The sequence below is a fragment of the Ammospiza nelsoni genome, chromosome 13, assembly GCF_027579445.1.
Source record: "Ammospiza nelsoni isolate bAmmNel1 chromosome 13, bAmmNel1.pri, whole genome shotgun sequence".
NCBI lineage: Eukaryota > Metazoa > Chordata > Aves > Passeriformes > Passerellidae > Ammospiza > Ammospiza nelsoni.
In genome coordinates, this window is record NC_080645.1 from 20,941,048 (window position 1) to 20,968,440 (window position 27,393).

A 27,393-nucleotide genomic window follows, 5' to 3' on the forward strand; every position below is an offset into this window, starting at 1 on the left:
AGGAGGAAGAGGAGGAGGAGGAGGAGATGCTGCAGGGGAGTTCGGGGGGCTCTGGCAGTGATGGAGCAAAGGCCAGGCAGGTGTGGGACCCTGCTCCAGCCTCGCCGGGACGCGGCACTTTGGTTTCAGCTGGGATTGTGGGTTGGGAACGAGAGGTTGGAGAGGGCACCCCAGAGAGCCACGTCCCTCCTGCCACCTCCCAGTGCCACACCAGCGCCCAGGGCTCTGCCTCCCCGCGGGCACGGGCACCTGCCACACGCTGTCCCCGTGTCCCCGATGTGGCACCCCGTGTCCCCAGGCTGCCCCACAGCACCCGGCCCGGCCAGGCTGTGCCAGCACCACGCTGCCACCTCCGAGGTGCCACCAAAGGGGCACAGGTGCCTTGGTCCCCAGCACCACCATTCCGGAGCAAACCCCCGGGAAAGCGCCCACAGCATCACCGCAGCCCCGCGGCCGCTCCGTCCTCCCCGCAGCACAATTCTTTTTTTTTTTTTTTTTTTTTTTTTGGGAAATCTGACATTTAAAGCTGTCGTTCTGGTTTGGCCGCCCGTCACCGCCGGCCCTCCCTCCCCTCCCTCGGCTTTTGGTTTCAATGCAAGGTTCTGTAGGGTAGTTTTATTCTTAATTAAAATTAAAAAAAAAAATTAAAATAATTCCAAAAAAAAAAAAAAAAAAAAGCAAACCAGCAGGGAGCGGAGCGGAAAGGAGAGCAGACCCTGGGGAAGGGATCTCGCCCCCGGTTTCCCGGCGAGGTGGAGGTAGAGAGGCAGAGCCCCGGCAGGAGCGGGGCCGGGGGCGGCGGGGACGGGCAGGGACAGGCGGGGACGGGCCGGACACCCGGGCGAGCAGGGGCATCTGCAATACTCTTATATATTACCTCTTCTCAGGAAACGTAAGAAAAATAGACAATATTACATATGTCACACCATAAATAAAGTGAACAGTCACGGGAGGGGCACCCGGCGAAGCCCCCAGGGTTGGGGTGGGGGGCACAGAAACCACCCAGGGGGTGCAACGAGGTCTTGGGGGGCACAGAAACGTCCCTGGGGTTGGGCCAAGACCTTGGGGTGCACAGGAAACCCCTGGGGGGACGCACCAAGACCTTGGGGTGCACAGAACCCTCCTAGCAGGATGCACCAAGATCTTGGGGTGCAGAGAAACCTCCTGGGGGGGATGCACCGAGACCTCAGAACAACAACCCTGGGAGGATTCAGAGAGATCTCGGGGTGCACAGAAACCCCCCGGGGTCTCAGGGTGCACAGAACTCACCCAAGGTGACACACCAAGATTTTGGGGTGCGCAGAGCCCTCCCAGGGGATGCACCAAGGCCTTGGGGCGCACAGAACCCCCAGCAGGGCTGGGTGACAGTGGCACAGGGCCGTCACCCTTGGCATGTCCCAAGCTCTGCTGTGGCCCAGCCCAGCCCTGTGACCGGCAGCACAACCCCTCGGCCCCCAGCCCTGCCCTCCTCTTCCTCCCCTATGGAAAACACACAGGATGGGTTTTGCAAATGCAGAAAAACTACAGCTCCTCTCGATGCCAGGCCCGCTCGGGCCAGCGCCACGGCTCCACGCTTCCTCCTCATCCTTTATTTGGCAAACGTCTCTTATTATTATCACTAGCATCATTATTATTATTATTATTATGGTTCATTTTTGGACCTCTGCAGACACTATTTACATTCACATTAGCGCACAGCACTGCTGCCTCCGCTCGGAGCTCGGGCTTCCCCTATTGCACTTCCTCCTCCGTGCTGCTCCAGCGAGGCAAGAATCCCAATAATCCACATTGTCCTTGGCCAGGAAGGCGGCAGCGTTCCTTTTCCTTTTCCTTTCCTTTTCCTTTCCTTTTCCTTTCCTTTTCCTTTCCTTTTCCTCTTAAAAATCCTTGTGAAACAAATCCAGTGCGGGGTGTGGGAGCAGCCTGGCAGTGAAGGGATGGGGGGTCCCCCGACGGCTTTGGAGAGGGAGAAACCCAAAATCTGTCTTTTAACTTCCTTTTTTTAAAATTTTTTAAAATTATTCTCTTTTTTTTTTGTTTTTTAATCTCCTTTTTGTTCTCCTTTTCCAGGGTGGTGGCGGGCAGAGGTAGAGATGTGCCAGCTCCAGCTGCGGTTCTCAGCCCCATCTCCCCCTCCCACGCCTTGGGGGTTGGGGTTTTAGTAAAAAAACACCTTTTTTTTTTTTTTTTTTTTGTTTTATTTTAATAGAAATTCTTTAAAGCCCCAGGGGCATGTCCATCCATCCTTGTGGGGAGGGTAAGGAAGCGACAACAGAACGAAACGAACTTTGGCAGTGGAGAGACGTTTGGATCTTCCTTGGTTTTGGATTTCCTTTGGAGCAGAGGTGAGTCTGGTCTGTTCTTGGCTAGCTAGCAAGGTAGTTACAGGTGAGCGTCCGTCACGCGTCGTCTGGTTTTTGGATTTTCCTTTTTTTTTTTTCTTTTTTTTTTTTCTTTTTTACAATTTCTTACTTAAAGCCAAAGAGTCCGACGTTTTCTTTTTTATTTTCTTTATTTTTTTTTTACAAAAAAAAAAAAGGTAAAAAGAAAAAATAAAAAAATAGGAAGAGAGAGATGAAGAAAAGAAGGTTCTTTCCTCCTCCAAGTGAGCCCCTCTGCAGCGCTGATGGGGGATGGCATCGGGCTGGTCTCTCCCCAAAGCACTGCTTGGCGGTGCTGGAGCCAAATCCCTCATCCAAAGAGCAAAAAAAGAAAAACAAAACCAGCCAAAAAACCCAAAAAATCCCAAACCACAATCCCCCAACCGATAGAAAACCAACCGAAAAAAAGCCAAAACAAAGACTGAAGAAAGAACAGAGACCGGTATTTGCCTTAACTCCACTTAAAGCCCAGTTTGAGGATCCGTGAGGATTAGTTGTGAGAGCTAGAGAGGTCGTTTCGGAGGTCACACGAGTCAGTCAGGTAGCTGAGGAAATTGCACGGGGTGCAGTCAGTCAGTGCGCGGCTCCGGCTCAGCGGGACGCGCTGTCCAGTGGCGCCGGCGTGGCCGGGGTGCCGGCGCGGGACGCGGCCACCGAGCCCGCCTCGCTGGGGCTGCTGGCCACGGCGGGCACCGCGTCGGGCTGGCCCGGCCCGGGCGCGGCGGGGCCCGGCAGCCCCTGCAGAGTCTGCCCGCAGACGTGGTGGTGCTTCTCCCAATCCTTGTGCTGGCAGAAGGAGCCGCAGTAGCGCGCCGTGTTGCAGCCGCTGCACGTCTCGCTCGCCTTCCGCCCGCAGTTCCAGCAGCTCTGCGGGAATGGGAACGTGGACTCAGCTCTGGAGCGTGCACCCCAGGCTGGGCTGCGCACCCTCACCTGGGACTGGGCACTCCATCATCCCAGAGCGTGTGCATTCATCCCACAGTGTGCACGTCCATCCCAGAGTGTGCACATCCATCCCAAAGTGTGCAGCCCTGTCCTGGACCATGTACATCATCCCAGAGAGTGCACATCTATCCTAGTCTCTGCACATCCATCCCAGACCATGGACATCCATCCCAGAGTGTACACATCCGTATCAGACCAAGCACACCAATTCTGGACCATGCTCCCCTATCCTGAACCAGGTCCCTCCAATCTCAGACCATACAACCCTACCCTGGACCATGCACAACATCCCAGATCATGCACATCATCCTAGACTGCATCCACATCCATGCACCCCATCATTGCCCACACCTTGCATCCCCACCTTGGTGCAGGAATTCCCCTCTCCTCCCATCCCAAGATGCTGCTGCACGCTCCCATTCCCACCCTTGCACGCAGATGCTGTGACATCAATGACGTGACAAGCAGGTCCCACACACCAGCACTGCCACCACGCCGTCCCCAAGGTCCCCACCTCGCTCGAGTCCTCCTGCTGATTGATGACGGTGAGGGCATCCTCGGACGCCTGGCGCTTGGCCTCGGCCAGGGCCCGCTCCATCTTGGCGCGCTCGGTGGTGATCAGCTCGTGGGCCTTGCGCTCGGCGTCCGACACGGCCTTCTGCAGCTCGGACATGGCCTGGCGCTTCACCTCGTTCACGGCTTCTTCTGGAAGGCAGCAGCCGAGCGTGGCCGCGCTGTGCCGCTGCCCCAGCATCCCCCTTCCCGCTAAACCACCCCAAATTCCTCCTGCACCACAGGCACCCCATGAGGGGAGCTGGGCGGAGCCCTGCCAGGGGCTGTGCCCACCCCGCACTCACCAGCCTTCCTCCAGATCTCCTCGGGCATGTACCCGGAGAGCGGCCGCGGCGCGAAGTCCCGGTGAGCGTCTGCCAAGGAGAGAGGGGACGCCCTTAGGAGATGCCATCCCCTGGGAACGCCCCTGCCGGCAGCGCCAGACCCCCGGGAGAGCGGCGTGGGCACCCGGAGCGGGCGCAGCCCCCGCGGGCAGCCCGCGGCCCCGGGGGTCAGTACCTAACTGGGGAGCCTCGGCGGCGGCCGAGGAGGAGTTGTGGGGGCGTGCCGAGGGGGGGCTGCCTTTCTTCATGTCCTCGGCGTCGCTGTAGCGCCGGATCCAGTGGTTGAGCTCCTCGCGATCGGCCTCCTGGCACCGCCGCAGCACCGTCAGCGAGCGCCGCGTCTTCTCCACCATGTCCATGATGCAGTTCAGCAGCTGTGGGGGCAACGGCGGGCGTGGGGAGGGGGCTCTGCTGCAGGCAGCTGGGGGCTCAGTGCCCAGCGCTGGGCAGGGCGATTTGGGCTATGCCAGGCTGTGCCAGCTCCAGGGTGCTGTGCTGGCTGGGGAAGCAGAGGATGCTCGGGAGGAAACGTCCATAGGGATTAAGGGCAGAGTGGAAGGACACACAGACACGGGGTGGGGCAGCCACACCACTTACGTTGTTGAGGTGCTTCCACTCCTCGGCCCACTCCCGGTCCGTGAGCCGGTGGTCGATCACCTCCTCCTGCCGCGTCCCGTGCACGGCTGCGGGGCAAGAGCAGAGCAGGGTCAGCCCTGCGGGACCCCTCTCCCTTTGGGGTCCCAGCCCCGTTCCCCCTGTGCCCGGGCGCAGCAGGGCTCACCGGCGGGCCGCGGGCGCTCGCGGGGCTCGGGGTGCCGGTAGCTGTCCCGGTAGTGGTGTGCCATGGCCATGTCCTCCAGGCGGTAGTGCTGGGGCAGGGGGGGGCCGGCAGGGGGGTGCCCCAGCCCGTTTGGGGGGTGGCTCAGCCCGTTGCTGGGGCTGTAGCGCTGCGCTGGGCTCATGGTGCACGGCCGCTTGCTGAGGTGCTCGGGGTGCAGGGGGTCTCGGTCCAAACCGTTCTCTTTGGTCCTGGCCGGAGGAGAGGAGGTTGGTCCCCACTGGGCCCCCCGGAACAGCCTCCCCTTTTCAGGGCCGTGCCCCTGAAGGATCCCACACGCCCCTGCCCAGGCTGGCACCTGTCTGGCGTCCTCCTCTTGCCGCTCTCGCCCACCTCCAGGAGCAGCTCAGAGGAGTCGATGGGAGAGGAGGCGTTGGCGTCCAGCAGCAGCTGCTCGTGCTGGGCCAGGTACTGGGCCGGGGTCTGCTTGGCCATGCGGGCGCAGTGCAGCAGCTCCCGCTGCAGCAGAGGCAGGTTGGCCTGCAGAGGCGGGGTGACAGTCCAGTCCACAGCCCTGCAGCCCCCCCGAGCAGCCTGGCTGTGCCCCCTGCTCGCCATGGGCACGGGGTGCCAGGGGGTGCCTTCCCTTTGGGGTCCTGCTCCATTTCCCCAGGGATGCCAGCAGTGTGCCCAGGGGCCGGGTGGGCTTTTGGGGAATGTGTGTGGCACCCCACAGGGTTCAGACACAGCTTCAACAGATCCCTCCTGCATCCTGGAAGGGGCTGCAGAGCATCATCCCTGGGCCAGATCGGCACCTCGGCCACCCTGTCCCCGTGACTGCTCCGTGGGGACTGTACCTATGGGACCCCCACAGCCCCTGTGGCACCCACAGCTGTAAGGATCAGCTGTGAACTCCCCTCCCACCCACCCACTGTGTCCCCCCACGGCGCAGCAGCCCCAGGAGCAGCAGAATTAAGCAGCAGAACCCCCTTTTGCCCAGCACTCTGGCTGCCAGCCCTGGATTTTGCCTTAGGCAGCTGAGCCGCAGCCAAATCCCATCTGTAGGACACGTTAGCGCCACGGCCCGAGCTGCAGTTGCGGTGAGCAGGGCCAGACCCTCCCTCCCCTTCCCTTGCCTGGCCCCGGGGGGGGGAGCAATCCCACAAAAACAGCAAGTCCCCAGTCTGGGAAGCACGCCGAGCCCGGCTGGTTGCAGTTAGGATAATGAGAAACATCTGGGCCGGGCGGTGGGAACAGCTGGGAGCGGGGTGCCAGGGCGGCCGCTGCGCTCCTGGCACGGGGACAGCGGGGATGGATCCCAGCCTGCCTGGAGCCACAGGGCCACCAGTGCCTGCCCGGGCCTGCCAGGTCACCTTCCCTGCTCCCACGGAGCCCAAAATCCCTGCAAACTGCTGTCCCCCTCCAGCTCAGCGTGGAGGAAACCACTCCAGCAGATTCCTGTGATAAACACAGACCTCCGCTCATGGACCCCTGCTCTGGGGGGGCTGGGATGCAGAAGTAGAAAAGGGGCTATTTTTGCACTTTTTAATTATTCCTTTGCTACAATGGACAGGGGACAGCAGGCTCAAACATCTGCTGGCAGTGCCCATGCTGCCAGGTGTGCCAGCACCGGGCAAATCCCTCCAGAGCAGGGTGACGCTGCAGAGTCAGCACAAAATTCAAAGGTAAATTAAAAAAAAGGGGGAATTTTTAATGAATTTGCAATTGCAAGTGGCAACCAGCTGGGCTGACCCCTCGCTTTATTGCAACCGGCCCTGGCCCTGCGTGACTCCACACGTGTGGGGGTACACGTGTGCCTGGGGGGACACGGGCAGAGCCACGGGCAGCTTCCAGCCCAAAAGGCACCCCCAAATCCCCAAAGGCACCCCCAAATCCCCTGTGCTGAAATGCTGCCATGAATCCCACCCTGCCCAGGCTGGAGACCCACCTTGAGGAAGGGGATGACGAAGGGTCGCAGAGGGAAGTTGGTGGCCTCTTGGAGTTTGGCGTGGAACTCCTCGATGGTGAGGGTGGAGTTCTGTGGGGACAGCCTGGGCTCAGCACCCCTGGCACAGCCCCCTGCACCCCTGGGGCACACCTGCCTGTCCCTTCCCCACTCCTGCTCCTCTGCCAGGCCCACAGGGAAACCACACCCAAGGGAAAACCACGCTCAAGGCTTCACTGGCCATGCCAGCAGCCAGGACCAACCTGCACTGACTGTGCAGATCCCCGGAGACGCTGGGGAAACAACCCCCTTTCCTCCAGGATTTAGATCAATCCAGGCCACTCTTTCCCTTCTAGCAGCATGTCCATCCCATAAAGGAAACCCAGGATCCCCAGATGTGGGGTCCCCTGGCTGAGCCCAGGACGTACCACGAGCCCCAGGACGAGGGTGCGCACCCGCTCCCCGATCTCGGGGGAGATGTCGTTCCCAAACTGCTGCAGGGTGGTGAGGAAGCGCTTCAGCTTGGAGAGCTGGCGGGCACCACAGGCTGGAGGGAGCTGGTGGGTGGACAGGGAGGCGCTGGAGGAGGTGGCCGGCCCGTTGCTGAACCCGTTGGGGGTGGACGGAGCCCCATTGATGGCAGTTGGCGAGTGGCTGCTCCCGTTCATCACTGGGGACACAGGGAATGGGGGGTCAGAGCGGGTGGCTGTGCCATGGCACCCTGGGGACAAGGTGGGATGGTAGGACCAGAGTGTCCTGCTGGGTAATGTGGGGCTGGCACCCCCTGGAGGGATTCAGGATGCTGGTGAATTCTGGGGCTGCATCCTGGACTGATGGGAGGGCAAGGAGGGGATGCAGAGCATCCCCCAGCATGGTGAGGGCCTGACCAGCTCCTCAACAGCCAAGCAGCCAAGGGAAGGGGCTCCATCCTGCCCCTGCTCAGCACCCCCACAGAGAACCATTTCCCACGGAGCCCAGCCTGGCTTGCAGAACACCACTGCCACCTCTGTCCCCACTGCCCGCTCAGCCAGGACAGGAGCTGCCTGCACACTGCACACCGACAGACCCAGGGGGATATACTGGGGTACCAACCATCCCAGGGGCAGACCCTGCTCTCCTGCACCAGCCCCACACGAGCACAGGGACCTTTTCCTGGCCAGCACAGGTGACAATGGGCGTCACCTCTGTCCCGACGGCGTGGACGACAGCACACATCACCCCTGTCCTGATGGCACAGGTGACAACACACATCACACGTCCTGATGGCGCAGGTGACAACACACATCACAAGTCCTGATGGCGCAGGTGACGACACACAGCACACATGTCCTGATGTCATGGGTGACAACAGGCATCGCCCATGTCCCAGCAGCATGGGTGACAAGACATGTCACCCACATCCCAATGGCAGGGGTGACAACATGTGTCACCCTCGTCCCAACGGCAGGGGTGACAACACCTGTCACCCACATCCCGAGGGCGCGTCACCCCTTCCCCCGGCACGCACGCGCCTGTCCCCACTGGGACCCCCCACACTGACCTGGGGGTGCCTGGGCGTGCTGCCCTGCCCTGCCCTGCCCGCTCAGGGGTCCCTCTCCGCTCACTCTCTAGCTGGGCAGCGCCCACCGCCCGCTGAAGAGGTGCCAAAAATAACCCAGCAGCCACCAGAGCTTTATTCCCGCGACAGCTGCGTGCCCAAGTTGGACAGCACCGCACACGTGTCCCTGGCTGGGATGGGGCTGGGGGTCCCATCCCTGTGTCTGGTGAGGGGAGCACCCCGGGGCTGTGGCTGTGCTCAGGTCTCTCATGAGAGCGGGTGTTTCATTTTACTTACAAAGACAGACCATCGACCATTTCAAGCAACCATGAAAACGGCCGCGAGGCAGAAACGTCGGAGGGCCAGCGTCTCGATCTGCAAGCAAAATAAAACACGCTATGATGAGAGAGCAGAGGGGGCAGCTCTCGGCCCGGGGCCCTGCACGGGATGCTCCTCACCATGGGCACACCAGACCCACCAGGGAGCCGGGTCCCTGTGTCCCACTGCAGCCACAGGGAGGGTTCACAGGGATGCTCGGCTGCCTGATAAAGTCCTGACAGTTTAGGGACCAAATGAGGTCTCCCGAGGCCAAGAACAACCAAAACGCTGTGGTGGCCATGCCAAGCTGCTCCATGCCCCCAGCCTTGTGTCTCAAACCCTGCTCCATGCTGAGCTGGGATGGAGAGGCCACCTGCACCCCTGGCCCTGCATCCCAAATCCTGCTCCGTGCTGAGCCACGGCAGAGAGGCTGCCTGCACCCCCAGCCCCGTGTCCTGAACCCCTCTCTGTGCTGAGCTGTGGTGCAGAGGCCATTTGCACCCCTGGTCCCTCATCCCAGACCCAGCCATACCTGGGCTGCCACATCAGCACAGGGCCGGGATTGACACCCAAACCAACCAAGCACGGCCAAGCACAAACTGATTTCTAGAGTCCAGAAGCACTGCTAGGGGGTGCAGGGGTCAGGGGATGGATCCTGGGCATTGTTTTTGGGTGTTTTCTTCCCCACTGGGGTTTTTCTAAGCAAGAAACAGCTACGAGTAAAACCCTTGCACATGCACATGCCCAGGAAAAGTCTCAGCAGAACTGGAGCAGCCGCTGGCAGTGGCCACTGCCACTCCTGCCAGGGCCCAGCCTTGTCCCCTGCCTGTCTGGATCCTGCACTGCCTGTGCCTTGTCCATCCACGTGCCAGGACAGTGACACCGGCACAGTGACAGACCCCTGGTGCAAACCCTGTGGGTGTGCAAGGAGCCCACGTGGCTCTGGTGCCACCACCACGTTGGGTGGCTGTCCCCACTCAACTACAGAGACTGCAACTCCCACCTGGCATCCCCTGATGCCACCACACCATAGCCTGGGCAGGACAAGGAGCTCCCAGCCACTGTGGCTGGCCATGACACTGCCCTGCCACCGCTGGGTGCCACATGCAGAGGGACAGATGTGTCCCCACACGCGTGGGGCCATCTGCAATCCACAGGAACTCCCCCAACCCCACCACCCTCCAACCACACACTGCCCTGTGCCAGCACTTGGTGACTGGCTGGCAGGATGTCCCTGTCCCCAGGGACCTCACAGGAACATGCTCCAGCAACGGGACCCCAGCAGAGCCTCGAGGCCAGCTGCTGTCACCCGTGTCACCGCCAGCGCCGCGCTGGGCTCCGAGCGCGCCGCTGGCCCCGGGTGCCACGCGTCAGGAGGAGCGGGGGGCAGCCCCGGGCCGGCAGCCCGTGCCAGGGTACTCACTGGTGCTGGGAGTGAAGGAGGGGTGGCGGGAGGCTCCCTGGGCGGCGGGCGGGGGCATGCTGGGCGGCGAGGAGCGCGCCTGCGTCTTCACGTCGGCCGGCGAGTCGGGCATGGCGGCGATCTCCGCGTTATCTGCGGGAAGAGGGCACGGGGAGGTGAGCAGGGCGTGCCAGGCAGGGCTGGGATTCCCTGGAAAACTGGGGTCAGGGGTACAGGGGACACTTAGGGACATCAGGCTGGGCTGGGCATCGCTGGTGCCACTGGAGAGCTCAGGTGACAGGGACGGTGCCCGGTGTCCTGTGTGCCACAGGGTGGTGGGGAGGGTACGGAGCTGCTGTTCATGGACACAGCGCCGGCACCGCTCTGCCCCTGCAGTGCCAAGCCTGCCCCAGCCTGTGTCACATCACTGCTGTCACAGTGACACATCCTGGGAATTCCTGCTGCCTGCTGACCCCTCGCCATGCCTGGCAGCATCACCCAGGGCTGGCACAGCCCCTGGCAGAGAACTGTGGGGTCATTACAGCCAGTGTTTAGTGGCAGTGACAACAGCAGGACCCACTCATCCACCAGTGACTGTCCTGCCCAGAGCTGAGAGGCCCTGCAAGGTCAGGTCCTGCAATCCAGGGACCATGGAGCTCTGGCCATCGCCATCACCATCACCATTACCATCACCATCACCATCATCATCACCATCACCATCACCCCAGAGGGCATCACCGCCTCCCTCCCAGCCCCAAACAACTCCCAGCAGTGTATTCCCCACCAAGGGGGGAGCACGCCAGCACCATCCCCTGCAGACACAGCCCCAGGGCAGGCTCTGGGCCCCTGGCTGCCACGCTGGCCCTGACGGGTGGCCACAAGTGCTGGCAGCTGTGGGGATCTGTCATTGTCACCGTGCCCATGCTGCCACCGGCTCCAGCCAAAGATGGAAGCGGCCACCACGGCCACCCCCGGCCATGGGGACCCCTGTGCCTGGCTGATAATCACTAATCCAATATCCAACCTAAATCCAGGGCAAATGTGGGGAGGTGAATTGAGCCCGGCCACAGCACATTGGCAGGGCTACGTAAAAGCAGGGCCTGATCCCCACGGAGATGCCATCGGGGTGGTGCCACAGGCAGTGGCACACAGAGCACCAGGAGATGCTGGCAGCAGCCAAAATCTCAGCTGGTCACCCACAGGATCCTTCTGGAAGGAAGGATCACGTGGGATAGCACATGGCTATCCCTGTCTGTCCACAGCAGACTGGAATGCTGCAGTTCCCTGTTCCTTGCTCCCTTCTCCCTGCCCAGCCACAGGAGAAACCCCAAGACCTTGCAGCTTTCCTTCCCCTGAAACCTCAGCTTCCTTACAGGGCCTGCCAGAAGAAATTATTTGTTTAGAAAAACTTTTCTTTTCCTTTTTGTGAAATGTCCATCTCTGGGCAAAACTCCTCCAGCCTTCCAGGCTTCCCCTGTCCCTCAGCAGAGCAGGATCCAGCTCTGACAGCACAGGATGAGCCCTGAGTGTGCACAGGGGTCACAGCTGCAGCACCTGGATCCCACAGGATCCTTGCCTGCATCCCTGGCACCATCCCTGTCCCTGTCACAGCCCTGGCAGCATCCTGGCCTGCATCCCTGGCACCATCCCTGTCCCTGTCACACCCCTGGCAGCATCCTGGCCTGCATCCCTGCCCTGGGCCCTGCCTGCATCCCCCCCATGCCAGCCCCGGTCCCCCTCGCTGCCCTGACTCCCTGCACATCCCCACACCAAGGAGAAAACATTCATCCTGGCACTGACATGGCTTTTCCACAGCTTCCCATCGGCAGGAAAGTTTCCATCAAGCTGAGCAAGCACTCAGGGCAATGGGGCCTGGTTCTGGTTTTTCTTGTGTTTTCTTTTTTGCCTTTAAGTTTTAAATTTTCCCTGAGGTGTTTGCAACCCAAACACAGCCAGGCAGGCACAGGAATGGTCCCAAATCCAATGGGATACAGAGCTTGGAATGCCCAAAGGACCCAACCACAGCTGTGCCAGCAACCCAGCTCCTCTGCAGGATGGGATGAGGTCCAGGAGAGCGAAGGAGGTTTTGGGGAGCACAGCGCAGCCTCCCCTCAGCACCTTCACCAGCGATTCCCCAGCACAGCTCCAGCTCCAACTCCACTGGAATTATTTTTCCCTCTATTTTTTTCTCTCTTTGGGGTAATTTGTCCCAGCCACTCGGGGCCGTGTCTGTTTTCCTCCATCTGGTTTCCATTAGGTCTGTGCAGCCCAGATGAATAAGTAATAATATAAAAATAAAAGGATTAGTATTTTCTGCCGGGCCGGCGGGAGCAGCCGCTCCCCACCCTGCCCTCGGGGCCGGCGGATGCGGGACCCCCACACCCCCCGTGTGACCCCCAGCCCCCCATTTGTCACACGGCAGGGAGGGTTGGACCCCGGGGCAGGGTGACACTGTCACACATTCCAGTGGGCATCCAGAGGGGCAGGGGCAGTGCCCGAGGGATGGGGCTGGCAGCCATCCCATGCCATGCCATCCCATGCCATCCCATGCCATGCCATGCCATCCCATCCCGTGCTGTTCCCACAGCCCTGGGGAGCCTTGTCCTGCCTCCTCCCAGGCAACAAGTGGGATGTGGCAGCTCCAGGATGCCCGGGCTGGCTGCCCAGCTCTCCTTTCCCCGGGGATGGGGTGAGGCAGGCACGGAGCTGCCCTGGATGTGGCCGCTGGAAAGCTGCGGCTCCCTGCAGGCAAAGCAGCCCGGGTGAGGAAGGGGTTAAAGGGAATTCAGCGCCCAGCATCCTTCATGCTCTCCAAATGGCCACAAATGAAATCCAGATGCTGGAGGCGACGTCTCCCCAAGCCAGGCTGCCTGCGAAACAAAGGCAGGGAAGCATTCCTGCTCCTCAGCTGCCACAGCCGGCGGGGCCAAGAACAACTCCCCGATAAGATGGCAGGGCAGGAGCTGTCCCAGCTGGAGCACGTTTGGAATTGGAGGCGTGCAGTGCCTGAGGCCGGGCAGCAGTGCCAGCCACGTGCACCAGCCCGGCCGAGCTGCTGGGACCTCGGGCACCATCAGCCACCATCAGCTCCCTCCTGCCCTGAGCCCATCCTGATCTCTGGGATCAGCTCCCTCCTGCCCTGAGCCCATCCTGATCTCTGGGATCAGCTCCCTCCTGCCCTGAGCCCATCCTGATCTCCTCTTTGGGCCATGGTGACACAGGTGACACAGGTGACACAGGCAGCTTGGAGTGCATCCCCAGTTGCACTTGGAGCAGGACAAGGCAGGAGTGCAGCTGTGGGATGGGACAGAAGGTGGCTTTGGATTGGACATTGGGAAGGAATTGTTCCCTGTGATGGTGGGGAGGCCCTGGATCCCTGGCAGTGCCCAAGGCCAGGCTGGACAGGGCTGGGAGCACCCTGGGATGTGTCCCTGCCCATGGCACGGCAATGAGCTGAGCTTTAAGGCCCCTCTCAATCCAAACCATTCCATGATTCCATGATGATGCTGCCCACCCATCACTGGGGTGTTCCAGGTGCTCATTTTGGGGAGCCATCCCAGCAGGGAGCAATCCACACCCAGCACTCACCAGCACAAACGAAGCCCTTCAAAATTAAATCAAATTAATCAAACTCTGCACAATCTGTAAAGGAACCCAGATCCAGGCAGCTCCAGTCCTGGGGAGCCCCTGCAGGTCACCCCCAGGGGCACCCTGAGACAGCTCCTGTGCCCCTGGCCCAGCTGGGACCCCTCCCAATAGCCCAAATTTCCCAGGGTAAAGCACATTTCCCCAGCTCAGGGACACCCCAATTTCCCAGGGTAAAGCACATTTCCCCAGCTCAGGGACACCCCAATTTCCCAGGGTAAAGCACATTTCCCCAGCTCAGGGACACCCCAATGTCCCAGGGTAAAGCACATTTCCCCAGCTCAGGGACACCCCAATTGCCTTTGCTTTCTGAGCCCCCACATCCTGCAGTGCCAGCCCGGCTGGCAGATGCCCCACGGGCACCAACTCCAGGCCACCATCCCCAGCAGGTCCCAAGCCCTGCAGTGTGGCAGTGACAGCACAGCTCCACACGGGACAGCAGCACCCACAGCCAGGCTCTCAATGCACCCCAAACCCCAAAATCCCAGTTTTTAACCCAAACCCACCCAGCCAGGGACCCAAAGCAGCTGGCTCGGTGCCACCAAGGCAGTGCCAGCAGCCCCAAGCTGGCAGGGCCAATGGTGGGGGATGGGGATGGGTTTGATTTTTCCTCGAAACAACAACAAAAAAGCCAAAAAAAAAAAAAGAAAAAAAAAGGTGCCCTCTCTGTTTTACAAGCCTTCATTTGCTATTGTTTATGTAAACAGGTAAATTGTTTCGTATCTCAATTAAAAACATCTGCCACATAAATGAATACCAATTAACTCATCCTGTTTTTAATTACTCTGTTAATTACACACAGGCAGCAAAAAGGATGGCAGGGGAATAGGGAAAGCATGCTCACACCCCCCCTTCCCACCTTGCTCTTGGCAAGGATCCGAAATGTGCCCAGATAATGATGGATTAAGGTGAAAGCTGTGGCTCCCGGCCAGCTCCGGCGTGGCGGCTCCTCCCGGGGCTCCTCGCACGGGGATTTCCCGGCACCCTCCGCAGAGGTTTTGGAAACCCAAAATCCCGCGGGATGCCCCAAAATCGGCGTGGCCCAGCCCCGCTGGCACTCCCGGTGCCAGCCCTGAGCTCCTTCTCCAAACGTGCCCACGGAACTTTGGGATGGCGAGAGGAGCGAGGCGGCAGCGTCCCAATGGAGCGAGCGCATCCGTGTGCCCTCCTGGCACCCAGGGGTGGCACGGGGTGGCACGGGGTGGGTGCCATCGCTGCCAGGGACCCCGGGCGCCGCCGGCCCCCCCCCCCCCCCCCCCGGGTGCGGGCAGCTTTCCAAGCGAGCAGATGGGGCAGGGAGCGGCGGCAGGAGGAGGAGGAGAGCAGAAAAGGCTATTTTCTCACGCTACATATTTTACAAGTCGAACATTTTGTGCATTTCAGCCCTGCCTGTAAAAGCATCTCGGCCTCAGCCCCGGGACTCGACGGCGGAGCCTGTGAGTCAACAGCGGCTGGCGACGACGTGGCTGCTGGGGGGGGACGGGCTGGAGGAGGGGTCCCCCCCGCACAGGGGTGGTTTGGGGGGGTCCCCCTGACCTGTCAGCCAGCAGCACAGAACCCGCTGCAGTGTTGTACCCGCTGCCACCATCAGATTGATCCCACCGGGGTGGCACAGGGAGGTGGGCGCACACACACATACACACACACCCTGCTGCTCCCCAGCTGCCTCACACTCCTGGAAATTAAATATCCTGGCTAAACACCAGGAGTAAACAGCGCCGCGGGCAGCCCGAACACCTGGAGAGGAGCAGGGCTGGGGCTGACCCTGCCGGAGCTGCTCCCACCCAGGAAACACCCACGCCTGGGCTGCCAGAGGGGCCCCCCAAAACGGCCCCACGCCCCAAAACCGGCCCCACGCCCCAAAACCGGCCCCGTGCCCCAAGCGGGGATCTCTGCATCCCTGTGCAGGGGATGCTCATGGATGGAGCAGCGACAAGCGGCGCACGCAGGGGGCTCGGGCATCCTGGAGGCAGAGCGCGGCTGGAGAAGGGAAAGCTCCCCCTGCACCCGCGGCTCCGGTGGTGGCACCGTGGGAACACCGAGGCAGAGCCGCTGCCCGGGCCGGGACCGGCTCCGAGGGGATCCGGCCGCGCTCTCCCACAGCCTCAGGCTCTGCTGCCTCGCCGACTCTTTGTCTATTTTTGAACCACGGGCTTCCATTTCAAGGCGGTTTTGCCCGTGTGAAATTGAATCAAAGAACACACAGGGAAAAAAAAAAATATTAATGAGAATTTTGCAAAATAAACAGGAAATCCCTCGGATGTTTTCTGGAAGCATCGGTCAGCATCCTCCGAAGGAAAGCTGGGGGTTTGTCAAGGTGGGGTTCCCCCTGGGGAGCCTGAGCACAGTGGGAGGGACGGCACAAAACAGCTTCAGGAAATATAAAAATAGCCCCAAACCAGGCAATGGCACTGAGGCCAGGGAGTGCCCTCTGTGCCACCAGCCTGTTCTTGCCCCTGGTGGGCAAGGATCGATCCCAGCTCGGGGTCTCTCCATCCTGCAGGGCAGCTGAACCCATGTCCCATGTGAGATCCAGCCTGGAGAGCACAGGGCAGGCTGCAGAGCACAGCACAGCCCCCGAGCCGCAGCACCCACAGCGTGCCCGGCCCCAGCAGCAGCGATTAAACCCGGCTTAACCCCTGGGCTGTCCCTGGTGCCTCCCAGCCCCGTTCACAGCACCCGGCCCTGATCTGCCCCTTGTGCTCACTGTGGCCCTGCTGCCCTGCCTGGGGGTGCAGAGGGTCGCTGCCGGTGTGGGGGGATTTGTGTGTCCCACTGCCAGCACTCCCTGGCAGCCCTGCACTTCCCGGCTGACTCGCTGCCAGCCCCCTGACTCCGGCTAGGAGGTAAAATCACAGAAATTTGTGGGGTGCCTCCCTCCCCGGGGGTGCCACGGCACAGGGACACCTTCCCGAGGTGGCTGCAGCACAGGGCGCCGTGCACAGCCACGGGCAGAGCTCAGTGCCCCCGGAGCTCAGCAGGGATTGACGGCAGCGAGCAGAGCCAGACCCCGTTCCCAGGGCACCGCCGGAGCCTCAGCGCCGGATCCTGCCGGGGTTTCCAGGCATGCAAACACCCACGGCTCAAAGCAGAATTCCAGGAACGACAGCACAGACCTGCCAGCCCCAGGTACCCCGTGGGACCTGCCAGAGCCCCCTCCTGCCCCAGCAGCCCAGCCCTGAAGGGGGGCTGAGCACCAGAATATTTTTCCATCCTGCAGCCTGGAAGTTCCTGATGTAAAAAGCAAATCCTGCAGCCACACGAGGCCTCCCCACTGCCCAAACCCACCACGGGAGAACAGCCTCTCCCCCTCCACGTCCTGGCTTTCCCCCCTACAAACCAACATCTGCACTCGCGTTTGCCAAACAAAACACACCCAGCATCTGCCGGCTCCCGGGTAAAGCCTTACCTGCCAGCACGGGAGGCAGCCGGCAGGGCAAACCCCCCTGGCACAGCCCAGCTCGCCTCCACTCGCCTCCCCAGGCACGGAACCTCTCCCTGTGTGCAAACTCCGGCAGGATTCCTGCCTCACAAACCTCCGAGGATCCAAGAGCCCGCCCCAGGCGGCAGCTCGGCTCCATGGGCTGCTCACCCGAGCACCGAGGCTGTCAGCATCCTCCGCGGCTGCTGCTCCGTGCGTGCCGCGGGCTTTCGGGCTGGCTCCCCCGCTCCTCCATGCCCCGCACCGCGGCACAGCTCGCCCTCCGCGGCGCCGAGCAGACGGGCGTTCGCAGAGTGTCTTCGAGTCGCTCCACAAAGGAGCGGGGAATTAATATTCCTTTTAATTAAAGGCAGAAAAATCTCTTTGTTCCTGAACAGAGAGAAAACAACAGAGGGAAGAGCTCAAAAGCTCTTCCTAAGCTGGAGACGAGACCATCGCTTGGAATCAAAGACACTGTCAGCGCACACGTGACCTCGAATTAAAAAAACAAAATGAAACGCAGCAGCGGCGGCGGCTCCTCTCCGACAGCGAAGCAAAGTTGCAAAGTTTTCCTTGGCTAATAGAGGGCAAAAAAAAGAATTCCAAAAAAAGGTGTGTTTAACTAGAGGAACGCTCTGCGGTATCCGAAGGCACCATCCAGCGGCGAGGGGGTGACGGGGAGAGCTGCTTGTGCTCCGGCTCGGTGTCGCGGGGCCGGGCTCGCTCCATCGCTCCGCAGGCAGCGTTCCTGGGCACGGCCGGGCTGCCCGGCTCAGAGCGATTCCAAAGGGAAAGCGAGAGCGGGCGGTGATGAACGGCAGCGCTGGAGGCTCCCGAGCCAGCCTTCCTTCCCAAATCCGCGTCCAAACAAACAAACAGACAAACAAACATCCCCTGGCACACGCCGGGACTCTGCGAGCGCTCCCAGCACAGCCCCGTGTCCCCAGCACGGAGCCGCGTCCTCGCACCGAAACACACAACGGATGGGCTGCAACTTCCCGGAGCGGCCCCGGGATTCCTCCCGCAAACTCTCCCGCGTGGGGCAGCTCCTCCTCGCCCCCAGCACGGCTCCGGCTCCCAGCCCACAGCAGCCGGAGAGGGATGCGGGCATGACAAAGAGTTGGATTGCGGGGCACGAGTGGGGAGGCACAGCCGGGGGGCTCTGCTGTGGGTGGGCACAAACTCGCGTGGGTTCCCGGGGACGCTGTGCCGCCCCACGCCGCCCCGGCGCTCGGGGGGACATGGAGAGGAGAGCAGGAATTGCCCCGGCAGCGCAGGGAAGCGGGGTCCGCGGGCGCGGTGATCCCGCTCCGGGGCTGCCTCCGCCGCCCTGCCCCGCTCCGAGCGCTGCCCCGGCCGTGCCCCCGCTGCCCTGCCCGTGGCGGGCACCGCGCTGGCTCTGGCACACGGAGCATCCCCGTGCCCTGCGCACCGGCGGCTGCCCCGATACCGGGAGCATCCCCCGGGCACCGGGAGCGTTCCTGGGGCACCGGGAGCCTCTCACTGCCCTGCGCTCCGGCAGCTGCCCCGACACCGGGAGCCTCGCCCGGGTACCGAGAGCATCTCGGACTCCCGCACAACAGGAGCGTCCCCCGGGCACCGGGAGCCTCCCCGGCTCCTCCACGCCGGGAGCATCCCCCGAGCATCGGGAGCGTTCCCAGCCCCTTTCCACGGGAGCCTCCCCGGGCACCGGGAACCTGCGATTCCCCGGGCACCGAGAGCATCCTCCGAACACCGGTAGCACCCACAGCCCCTCTGCCCTACGAGCCTTCCCGGGCACCGGGAGCCTCCGATTCCCCCGTGCACCGAGAGCATCCCCCGAACACCGGGAGGATTCCAAGCCCCGCTTTCACCGGAGCCCCCGCGGGCACCGGCAGCCTCCCCAACCCCATCCCGCTGGCGGACGGCACTTACCGTCCTGAGGTGTGGCGGAGGCGTGAGGTAAGTCCCAGGGCAGGGGCCGGCGGGGCCGGCAGGAGCGGGCAGGGCCGGCAGCGGCCCCCGGCGGCGGCGGCCCCGGTCCGCTTAAGGCCGGCGCTGGCGGAGCGCGGCCCCGCGGCGGCGGCTGCCCCCGGCACCTGCCCGCCGCCGCTCGCCGCGCCCGGGGCCGCCGCTCGCCGCCAGCTCCGGGGCTCGGGGCGCTTCCCCTTCCCCCGGCGGGGGGACACCGGAGAAGCGGGCGAGGGCGGAGAAGCCGCGGTAAATCCGCGGGGCCGCTTCACCCCCGGCGCCGCATCCTCCCGGCGCCGCGCCCCGGCCCTGGGGCGCCCGCGGCCGCGCTCCGTGCCCGGCCGGGCCCCGCCGAGCCGCCGCTGCCGCCGCTGCCGCCCGCCCGGCCCGGAGTGAGCGCGGCCCGCCCGCGCCGCTGCCTTAGAGCGGGCCCGCCGCGCCCGCCAGGGGGCGCCCCCCGCCGCCGCCCCTGCCACCGGAGCGGGACCCCCGGGATGGGAACGGGAGGGGATGGACCGGGACCCCCGGGATGGGAACGGGAGGGGATGGACCGGGACCCCCGGGATGGGAACGGGATGGGAGCGGGAGGGGAAGGACCGGGACAGGGAACGGGAATGGGAATGGGAGACATCGGGATGGGAACGGGATGGGATGGACCGAGAATGGGAGCGGGAATGGGAATGGGAGACATCGAGACGAGAATGCGAGGGGATGGACGGGGACAGGGAATGGGAATGGGACAGGGAATGGGAATGGGAATGGGAATGGGAATGGGAATGGGAATGGGAATGGGAATGGGCAGCATCGGGACGGAAACGGGATGGGATGAACAGGGATACGGGGCTGGGCCGCACCGGGGATTCTGCACGGAACCAGGGGACTGAGTGGGACACGGGGCTGTGTGACACTGGTGGTCTGCACATGGGGCTGCCCAGGGCTTCAGGGGCAGCGTGGGACCTGGTGACACTCTGGGGCCTGGAAGACCTGATGTACGGGGCTTGGAGGCTGCAGGGATCTGGGTTTGCAAAATCGTCAGAGTTGGGGTCGCTGAAGATCGGGGGTTACAAAGCTGAGAGTGGGGGGGTGCATGGGGGGCAGAGTAACACGTTTTGGGGAGCTGCAAGGAGCTGGGAGTTGTTTTGAGGGAGCCGGAGGGACTGCAAGGGAACGGGCCAGGGCTGGTCTGGGGCCATGGGAAGAGTCAAGGGGGTGGAGCAGGGTGGGGGTGTCTGCAAGGGGCTGGAGGGCTGCTGGGGGATGGAGCTGTGCTTGCTCAGCTTCCCTCTCCGGGGGCCCAAGGGCTGAGCTTGCACCGGAGCAGCCACAAGAGCACGGGCACAGCCCTCAGAGTCCCACATGCCCATCCCAGCCCGGCCTTGGAGTGCCTCCCACCCTGCTGGGCCTCGGGGGGGCTCCGAGGGCAGCTGCGTGCTGGGAATGCCCGTGGGACCCTCCCCGACAGCAGGGCACATCTGGCTGCCTGGCACACCCTCCCTGCGTGCCCCGTGCCAGCTGGGGGACAGCATTCAAATTTTCCCTCCCCAAGTCCTCCTACAACGCTGCGGGAACACAGTCCCTGCGAATTTCCCTGCGAATTTCCCTGCGAGCCCAGCCCTGCCTCTGTGTGTAATTACTGTGCCTGGCAGCTGCTTCCCTCTGCGACTGCCCTGTGCCGGTGCATTACTCATCCTCCCCTCCCCGGGGATTGGGAGAGCGGCAGCTCTGCCGGGCGGAGCCACCGGCTCGGCACGGCTCGGCTCGGCCGGGCTTGGGTGGCACAGGACAGCTGCGGGGCCACTGGGCAGCCAGAGAGGCACAGACACTGGGTGGGCACTGTGAGGGCACTGCATGGCCCTGGCACGGCCACTGCACAAGGGCTGCATGGCCTCTGAGTGACCACTGCATGGCCTCTGAGTGACCACTGCATGGCCTCTGAGTGACCATTGCATGGCCAGTAAAGGGTCATTGCATGGCCTCTGAGTGACAATTGCATGGCCAGTAAAGGGTCATTGCATGGCCAGCAAATGCCAACCACAAGGCCACTGAGTGACTTTTCTATAGGTAATAAATGATTATCACCAGGCCACTGAGTGACCATTCTATGGCCACTAAATGGCCCATTGCTTGGCCACTCTGGGGACATCCCAGAGCTGCTCAAGCACTGTGGGGATGGGCAGGTGGCACTGCCACCCGGGACAGAGCCACCACATCTCCCCCAGTGGTGTCACCCCTCAGGACAGCAGGGGGACAGAGCCACCACCCCGCAGGACAGCAAGGGGACAGAGCCATCACATCCCCCTTTAAAAGGCAGGACAGCAGGGGGACAGAGGCACCACATCCCCCCCAGTGGTGCCATCCCGTGGGACAGCAGGGGGACAGAGCCACCACACCCCCCTCCCCGTGGCGTTTGGGTGGCAGGGGCTGCTGCGTTCCTATTCCACGCACGCAGCCTGTAATTTTGGTCTATTGAAGTCATAATTCACCACTGTGAAAATAAACATTTGTGTTAGCTGGCTTTATTCGGCGGGTTCGGCTGAGTGTTGATCATTCCCCGCCGGCGCCTTTGCACGTGGCCCGGGGTGCTGGGACAAAGCCGGGCCACCGTGGCCGTGGCCGTGGCCACCTCCTCCAGGCTTTGGGCGAGTTCCCCCCCTCCTTTGTACCCCGTCCCTGGGATCCCCTGGATCCCGAACGAAACGGGAAAGGAGAGCCACTTTGTACTGTCAGGGATAATGAGGAAGATAAATAGGATTTTTAGACAATATTTGAAGTGCGGCACCTACTCAGACCCTTCCCATCCCTGTCACTGGGTTTGTGCCCTTGTGCTGCTTTGTGGGTGCTCCCATCACACCACAGGCACCCCATCACCCATTCCGTGCCATCGCCATGCAGGAGGAGCCTGGGACCCCCAGCCCCGGCCGTCCCCAGGGCCGTCCCCAGGTCTGTCCCCGCTGGCTGCGAGGGGCTGGAGCTTCCCCCGGCATTTGCATCTTCCCAGCCTTTATCTCCCTCCCGGTCTCTGTATTGCTGCAATTACAGACACTTTAAAACACAATGATCTGGCTGTTAGCGTGATGGATGACAGAACCTTTCTGTCTGGTTTAAATCATTGCTGAGAGTGAGCAAACTTCCCCGGCTTAACCCTTTCCTGCCCCGAACCCGCTGCCAGCCCGGGGCTGCTGTGATCCCCACGGTCACCCATCCACACACGCCTGGGTGCCATGGGTGAGATAAAGGCATTCCTACAGGAAACATTCCCGCACCCCTCAGCCCTGGGCTCTGTGCTGTGCCTGGGGACAGGGATGGGAGCAGCCCCGGCCGGCAGAGCCGGTGGCCCCGCTGCGCTCGGCTGCGGTGGGAAATTAACGGCTGGAGCGGAGATAAGCGCGTGCCAGAGCCCGATAGCCGCGGGATCCATCCAGCCCCGGGCTGGCAATCCTTCCTTCCTTCCCCCGGCAAATCTGGGAGCGGGGCGCGGCGGTGCCCAGTGCGTTCCCACCCGTGGCAGAGGATGGAAACTGCCGTCCTGACTCGCTGTCGGTCACGGTGTGTGATTGATGGGTGTGTGATTGATGGCGATGAGCCACACACGGTGCGGCGATCCCCGCTCCCTTTGTTGTGGGGAGGTGGCATCTCCCACTGCCCAGCGTCCTGCCCGGTGCCCATCCACAGCGCCTGCCCACCCACGGGTGTGCCACCCCAAGGGAGGTGTCACCACCACCCATCCAATCCGCCACACGGATTTAGCTGCCCAGCAGGATGGGGTGTCACCACCACCTGTGCTCGGGGGTCACATCCTCCATCCATCCCTGCTGGGTGTGCGCATGGAGAGGCTGCACGGGGCGCTCTGGAGGGTGACAAGGACCTGTCCTGGGGGAAGGGACACCCCAAGGCACAGCCTGGGGGAGAAGGGGAGCCTGAGGCCTTGGCCTGGTGTGTGCCAGAGATAAAATGCTCGCTGAGGGCAGATGAAGGCAACTGGTACCAAAACCTCACAGGAAATGGTCACCACCGTGTGCAATCCGTATCTGCCCTGCACAGGACCCCTGCCCGCTATCGGGGCTGTGCATGTGGGCAGGGGCAACGAGGTGGGCGCTGGGCTCACGGTGCCACCAGGGCACCCTCAGATGGCCCCTCTTGCTTCTGCAGCCATCACAGTGATGGGACACTTTTCACACCTTGTGGGTGCCCAGCCATCGGTGGTGACCCAGGGCTGTCCCCACACACTCCCCTTGTCCTGGCTCTCCCGGAGCTCCATCTCAGCCCCGGCGCTCCCCAGCGTGCCGGGACGAGCTGATTGCTGATTGCCGTTCCTGCTGCATCCCCCCTTCACAAGCCTCAGGCATTTAAAGCAGCGCACGGTGCTGGTTTATCGCACCTTGCCCCTGGCCAGGCAGGTGGCCCAGCCCTGTCCCTCCCCGAGCCGTGCCGTGCCGGTCCTGCCCCCGCCCGCTCTCAGGGGACCGATGGTGTCTGCAGGCGAGAGCACCGAGCCGTGCTGTGCTCAGCCCTGGCGTGCCTCAGGTTTCCTGTGTCACCCCCCGCGGGTCTGTCTGTCTGTCCGTCTGGGTTTCTCAGTCTCTGTCCGTTCCCTCTCGGGGAGCAGAGCATCCCTGGGTACCAATCTGGGTCCCTGCTGGATGTGGCACTGCAGAGCTTGGTGACAGCGTGTGGCCGAGTGCCCACGAGCTGCAGTGACACAAAACCCTACACGGCCCTGGGGTCTCCAACCCCCGTTTGCTTGGAGCATCCCTGCAGGGACAGGGAGCTGCTGGGCTGGGAAGGGTCAGTGTGACCATGGATGGTCCCATTGCCCTGGCTGCAAAATCTCAGTGCCCAAATCCCGGTGCCCAAATCTCAGAGCCCAAATCTCAGTGTCCAAATCTCAGTGCCCAAACCTCAGTGCCAAAATCCCAGTGCCCAAAATCTCAGTGCCCAAATCTCAGTGCCCAAACCTCAGTGCCAAAATCCCAGTGCCCAAAATCTCAGTGCCCAAATCTCAGTGCCCGAACCTCAGTGCCAAAATCCCAGTGCCCAAAATCTCAGTGCCCAAATCCATCCCGGCACCAGCACTGAGTACCATGAGCCAGGCTGCAGCCCCCGGCGCTCTTCCCTTGGCATTTGCCTTGCAGCAGGAGCCCCGGCGCTGGATTTTCCTGCCCGTTAATCCATGGGGGAATGCAGCAGGGCGATAAGGGGCCGCTGGGGAGCCAGGGCCGGGGAAGACGCTCTCCTGCCCGCGGCTATCGCCCTCCGCAGCTGCATCCGCCCGGGGACATCTGCTGGGCAGGAAGCGCCGAGCGCCAGCCTTTCCCAGGAAAGGGCTTCGTTTGTGCCTGGCTTCCCTCCGTGACCACTCCTGGTCACCCACCCTGCAGCCATCGGCCAGCAAGGAGCAGCCCCAGCGGCTGCTGAAGCACATCCAGTGGCTTTGTGGCTTTCCCGCAACTTCCACATAGAAAAGGAAAAAAAGCGCATCTCCCATTAAAAGAAAAAAGATAATAATAATTAAAATCCTGTTTTCCTTGCTAACAGATTCGTTCCTGCTTCGTGGCATTCAAAGGGAAACCAACCCCTACTGCTTATCATCCCGCTCACCCTGCGCTGCTGGCTCTGGAAAATCACCAGTTTGCCTTAAATGTGGGAGACTTTAGGGTACAGCACGGCTCCTCTGGGTGTTTCCAGGTTTTGGGGCTGCAAGGGGCCAATTTCCAGCTTTTCTTTGCCATGGAGAGCCTGGGAAGGGTTTTAATTGCAAAGTAGAGATGGCCACGTGCTGCCCTGACTCCTGGTGTTTTGGGGTGCATGGAGACTGTGCTGGCACCTCCAGGGGAGCAGCACCAAGTCCTCCAGTCCTGCCAGCCTCATCCTTGGCCAGCAGGAATTCACTGATAGATATTGAGCAAAATGAGATGCCCTTGGGTTCCCAACAGGTTCACATTCCCCTTCTCCCACCCTAACTTTGGCGACCAGCTCCTTCCTGGCCCTCCCCATCCCACAGGCTGCACTGCCTGCATCGTTCCCAATAACAACGGGGATTTAATTAGCAGGCATTGCACTTCCAACACTTCGCATCCCTGCAAAAATCAATGGGAGCTGGCAGGAGCTGCTGTGAGCCTGCCTTCACTCCAGCACGCAGCTTGGATGGACATCCAGGCCCTGGGGTGCTTCCAGAACCTTCCCAGGGCCAAACTCCTCCAGCCTGGGGCTCGGCTGTGTGGAGCCAGTGCTGATCTGTGCTGTGCCAGGCCATGCCTCGGGGAGCCATGGGTTGGTGCCGGGTGAGGTCTGGGATTTGTTCTGAGCTCCAGATGCGCCACAGCAGCAGAGGACGTTGCGGCTGTCTCTGGCCACCTGCATCGTTTCCAAGTTCCCAGGCTAAAAGCAGGGCTTGTTATCAAGAGCAAAAAATGTGCCACCTCTGTTGTATTTCATTTCCCTTTCCCCACCTCTTCCCTGCCCGCTGTGCATCAGAGATAACAGCGCTCGGTGCCGGAGCCGGAGAGCGGGGCCGGCAACGGCCTCGCCAGCCCTATCGCTGCCTCGCCGGCCGCAAGGAAATCAGGAAGTTTGCAGAGATATTTGGCCAGCAAAATAAACATTTCTCCTGCCAAAGCCTAACGGGCAGGCTGGTGAGCCTGCAGCAATCTGCACGGCTCCCTGGCTGCAGCCTTCCGGAGCACCGAGTCCCGGCCGCATCCCTTATCGGAGCGTGCCCTGGTGGCATGGGCCAGCTCGGGGGACAGGGACCCCAGCACAGCTCCCCCACCCTTGGGGGACGAGCACAACAGATGCAGCACCCAAACCCTGCCCTGTGCTGTCCCAGCTGTGTCCCTGACCCACGGGAGGGTGCCAGGGTGGGCAGGGGGCTGCGGCCGGAGCGCGGTGCCGGGGCAGCGGGTGGGGAGTGAGGGGAAGCGAGGCACGGGGCCAGCATTGTTCACACCGGTGACTCAGCCGGCTCTGCTTTCCTGCCCGTGCTGGGCACAGGCCCAGCAGAGCCCCCGAGCCCCCCAGAGCTGCCACAGCCCCTTGGCCTCAGTGCCTGGGGATGCTCCAGCACAGGGATGTGGGATGCTGCATCCCCACGGAGCCTCCGCACTGCAAACTGTCAGCAGCAGCACCTGGAGAGCCCGTGGGGTCAGGTGTGAGCTGCTGATCCCAGGATGAGCACAAACACCCAGCAAACACAGGGCTGAGATGCTGGAAATAAAACATCCTCGGGGCTGATTACTCGTTATGGGAAGGTTTAATCACAGAGCAGGCTCCGAATGGGTCCCCACGACAGTGAGCCCATGGTGCCTTGGCCATGGGCTTGGCCGTGTCCCAGCTCCCCATCCCCACTGGCTGGTCCCCAAGGAGATGCACTGACTGCTGCCAGCCACGTGCGACCCTCGGCGAGCACCTGCCTGCCCAAGGCTGCATTTGGCACTGGGGTGTCACCCGTGCCACAGCACATGGCACTGCCACGGCCCCCACACCTTCCCGCCATCACCGCCTCTCACCTTGGCTGTTCCTGCGTGGTGCCCTGGCCCAGGAGGGGTCCCTGTCCTCTCTGGAGGATCCCGAGGAGATGGTGACAGCACTCCAAATCTGCGAGCTCCGCTCAAGCTGGTGCTGCCAGCCTTTTCCCAGGTGTGGGCAGGAGCTGTGCTGGGGATGCCGAGCTGCGGAGGGATGCAGGGTGTCCTGCCCAGAGGGGCTCAGGGCGTCCTGTCTGGAGGGGCTTGGGGTGTCCTGCCCAGAGGGGCTCAGGGTGTCCTGCCCAGAGGGGTTTGGGGTGTCCTGCCCAGAGGGGCTCAGGGTGTCCTGCCTGGAGGGAAGCAGGGTGTCCTGCCCGGAGGGGCTCAGGGCGTCCTGTCTGGAGGGGCTTAGGGTGTCCTGTCCAGAGGCGTTCGGGGTGTCCTGCCCAGAGGGGCTCAGGGTGTCCTGCCCGGAGGGGCTCAGGGTGTCCTGCCCGGAGGGGCTCAGGGTGTCCTGCCCAGAGGGGCTCAGGGTGTCCTGCTCGGAGGGGCTCAGGGTGTCCTGCCCAGAGGGGCTCAGGGTGTCCTGCCCGGAGGGGCTCAGGGTGTCCTGCCCTCCTGGCGCCTGCCCGGCCGCCGGGGCCGCTCATGTGCCGGCCGGGGCCGCGGTGGCAGCGCAGCCGTGTCCCATGGCGAGGGGAAGGTGAACAGC

At 62.3% G+C, this 27,393-nt stretch overlaps 1 protein-coding gene across 5 annotated transcripts; it reads right to left on the bottom strand.

The window, feature by feature from the left end:
- Nucleotides 1–2,413: 2,413 nt before the first annotated feature.
- CBFA2T3 (CBFA2/RUNX1 partner transcriptional co-repressor 3) lies at nucleotides 2,414–27,311 on the bottom strand. 5 transcript variants are annotated; one of them, XM_059481561.1, is made up of 12 exons: nucleotides 26,724–27,311; nucleotides 10,224–10,355; nucleotides 8,780–8,857; nucleotides 7,374–7,615; nucleotides 6,949–7,038; nucleotides 5,359–5,540; nucleotides 5,004–5,251; nucleotides 4,820–4,905; nucleotides 4,398–4,596; nucleotides 4,184–4,252; nucleotides 3,841–4,031; nucleotides 2,414–3,248 (listed from the first exon to the last, which is right to left on the bottom strand). In XM_059481561.1, exons 2-12 carry the CDS (start codon nucleotides 10,333–10,335, stop codon nucleotides 2,973–2,975), a joined length of 1,773 nt encoding a protein of 590 aa, XP_059337544.1. In that variant the 5' UTR covers nucleotides 10,336–10,355; nucleotides 26,724–27,311; the 3' UTR covers nucleotides 2,414–2,972. The 5 variants fall into 5 exon arrangements, with proteins under 5 accessions (XP_059337544.1, XP_059337545.1, XP_059337546.1 ...); XM_059481562.1 differs by lacking the exon at nucleotides 26,724–27,311 and adding an exon at nucleotides 19,183–19,325; XM_059481563.1 differs by lacking the exon at nucleotides 26,724–27,311 and adding an exon at nucleotides 17,440–17,715.
- Nucleotides 27,312–27,393: the final 82 nt, after the last annotated feature.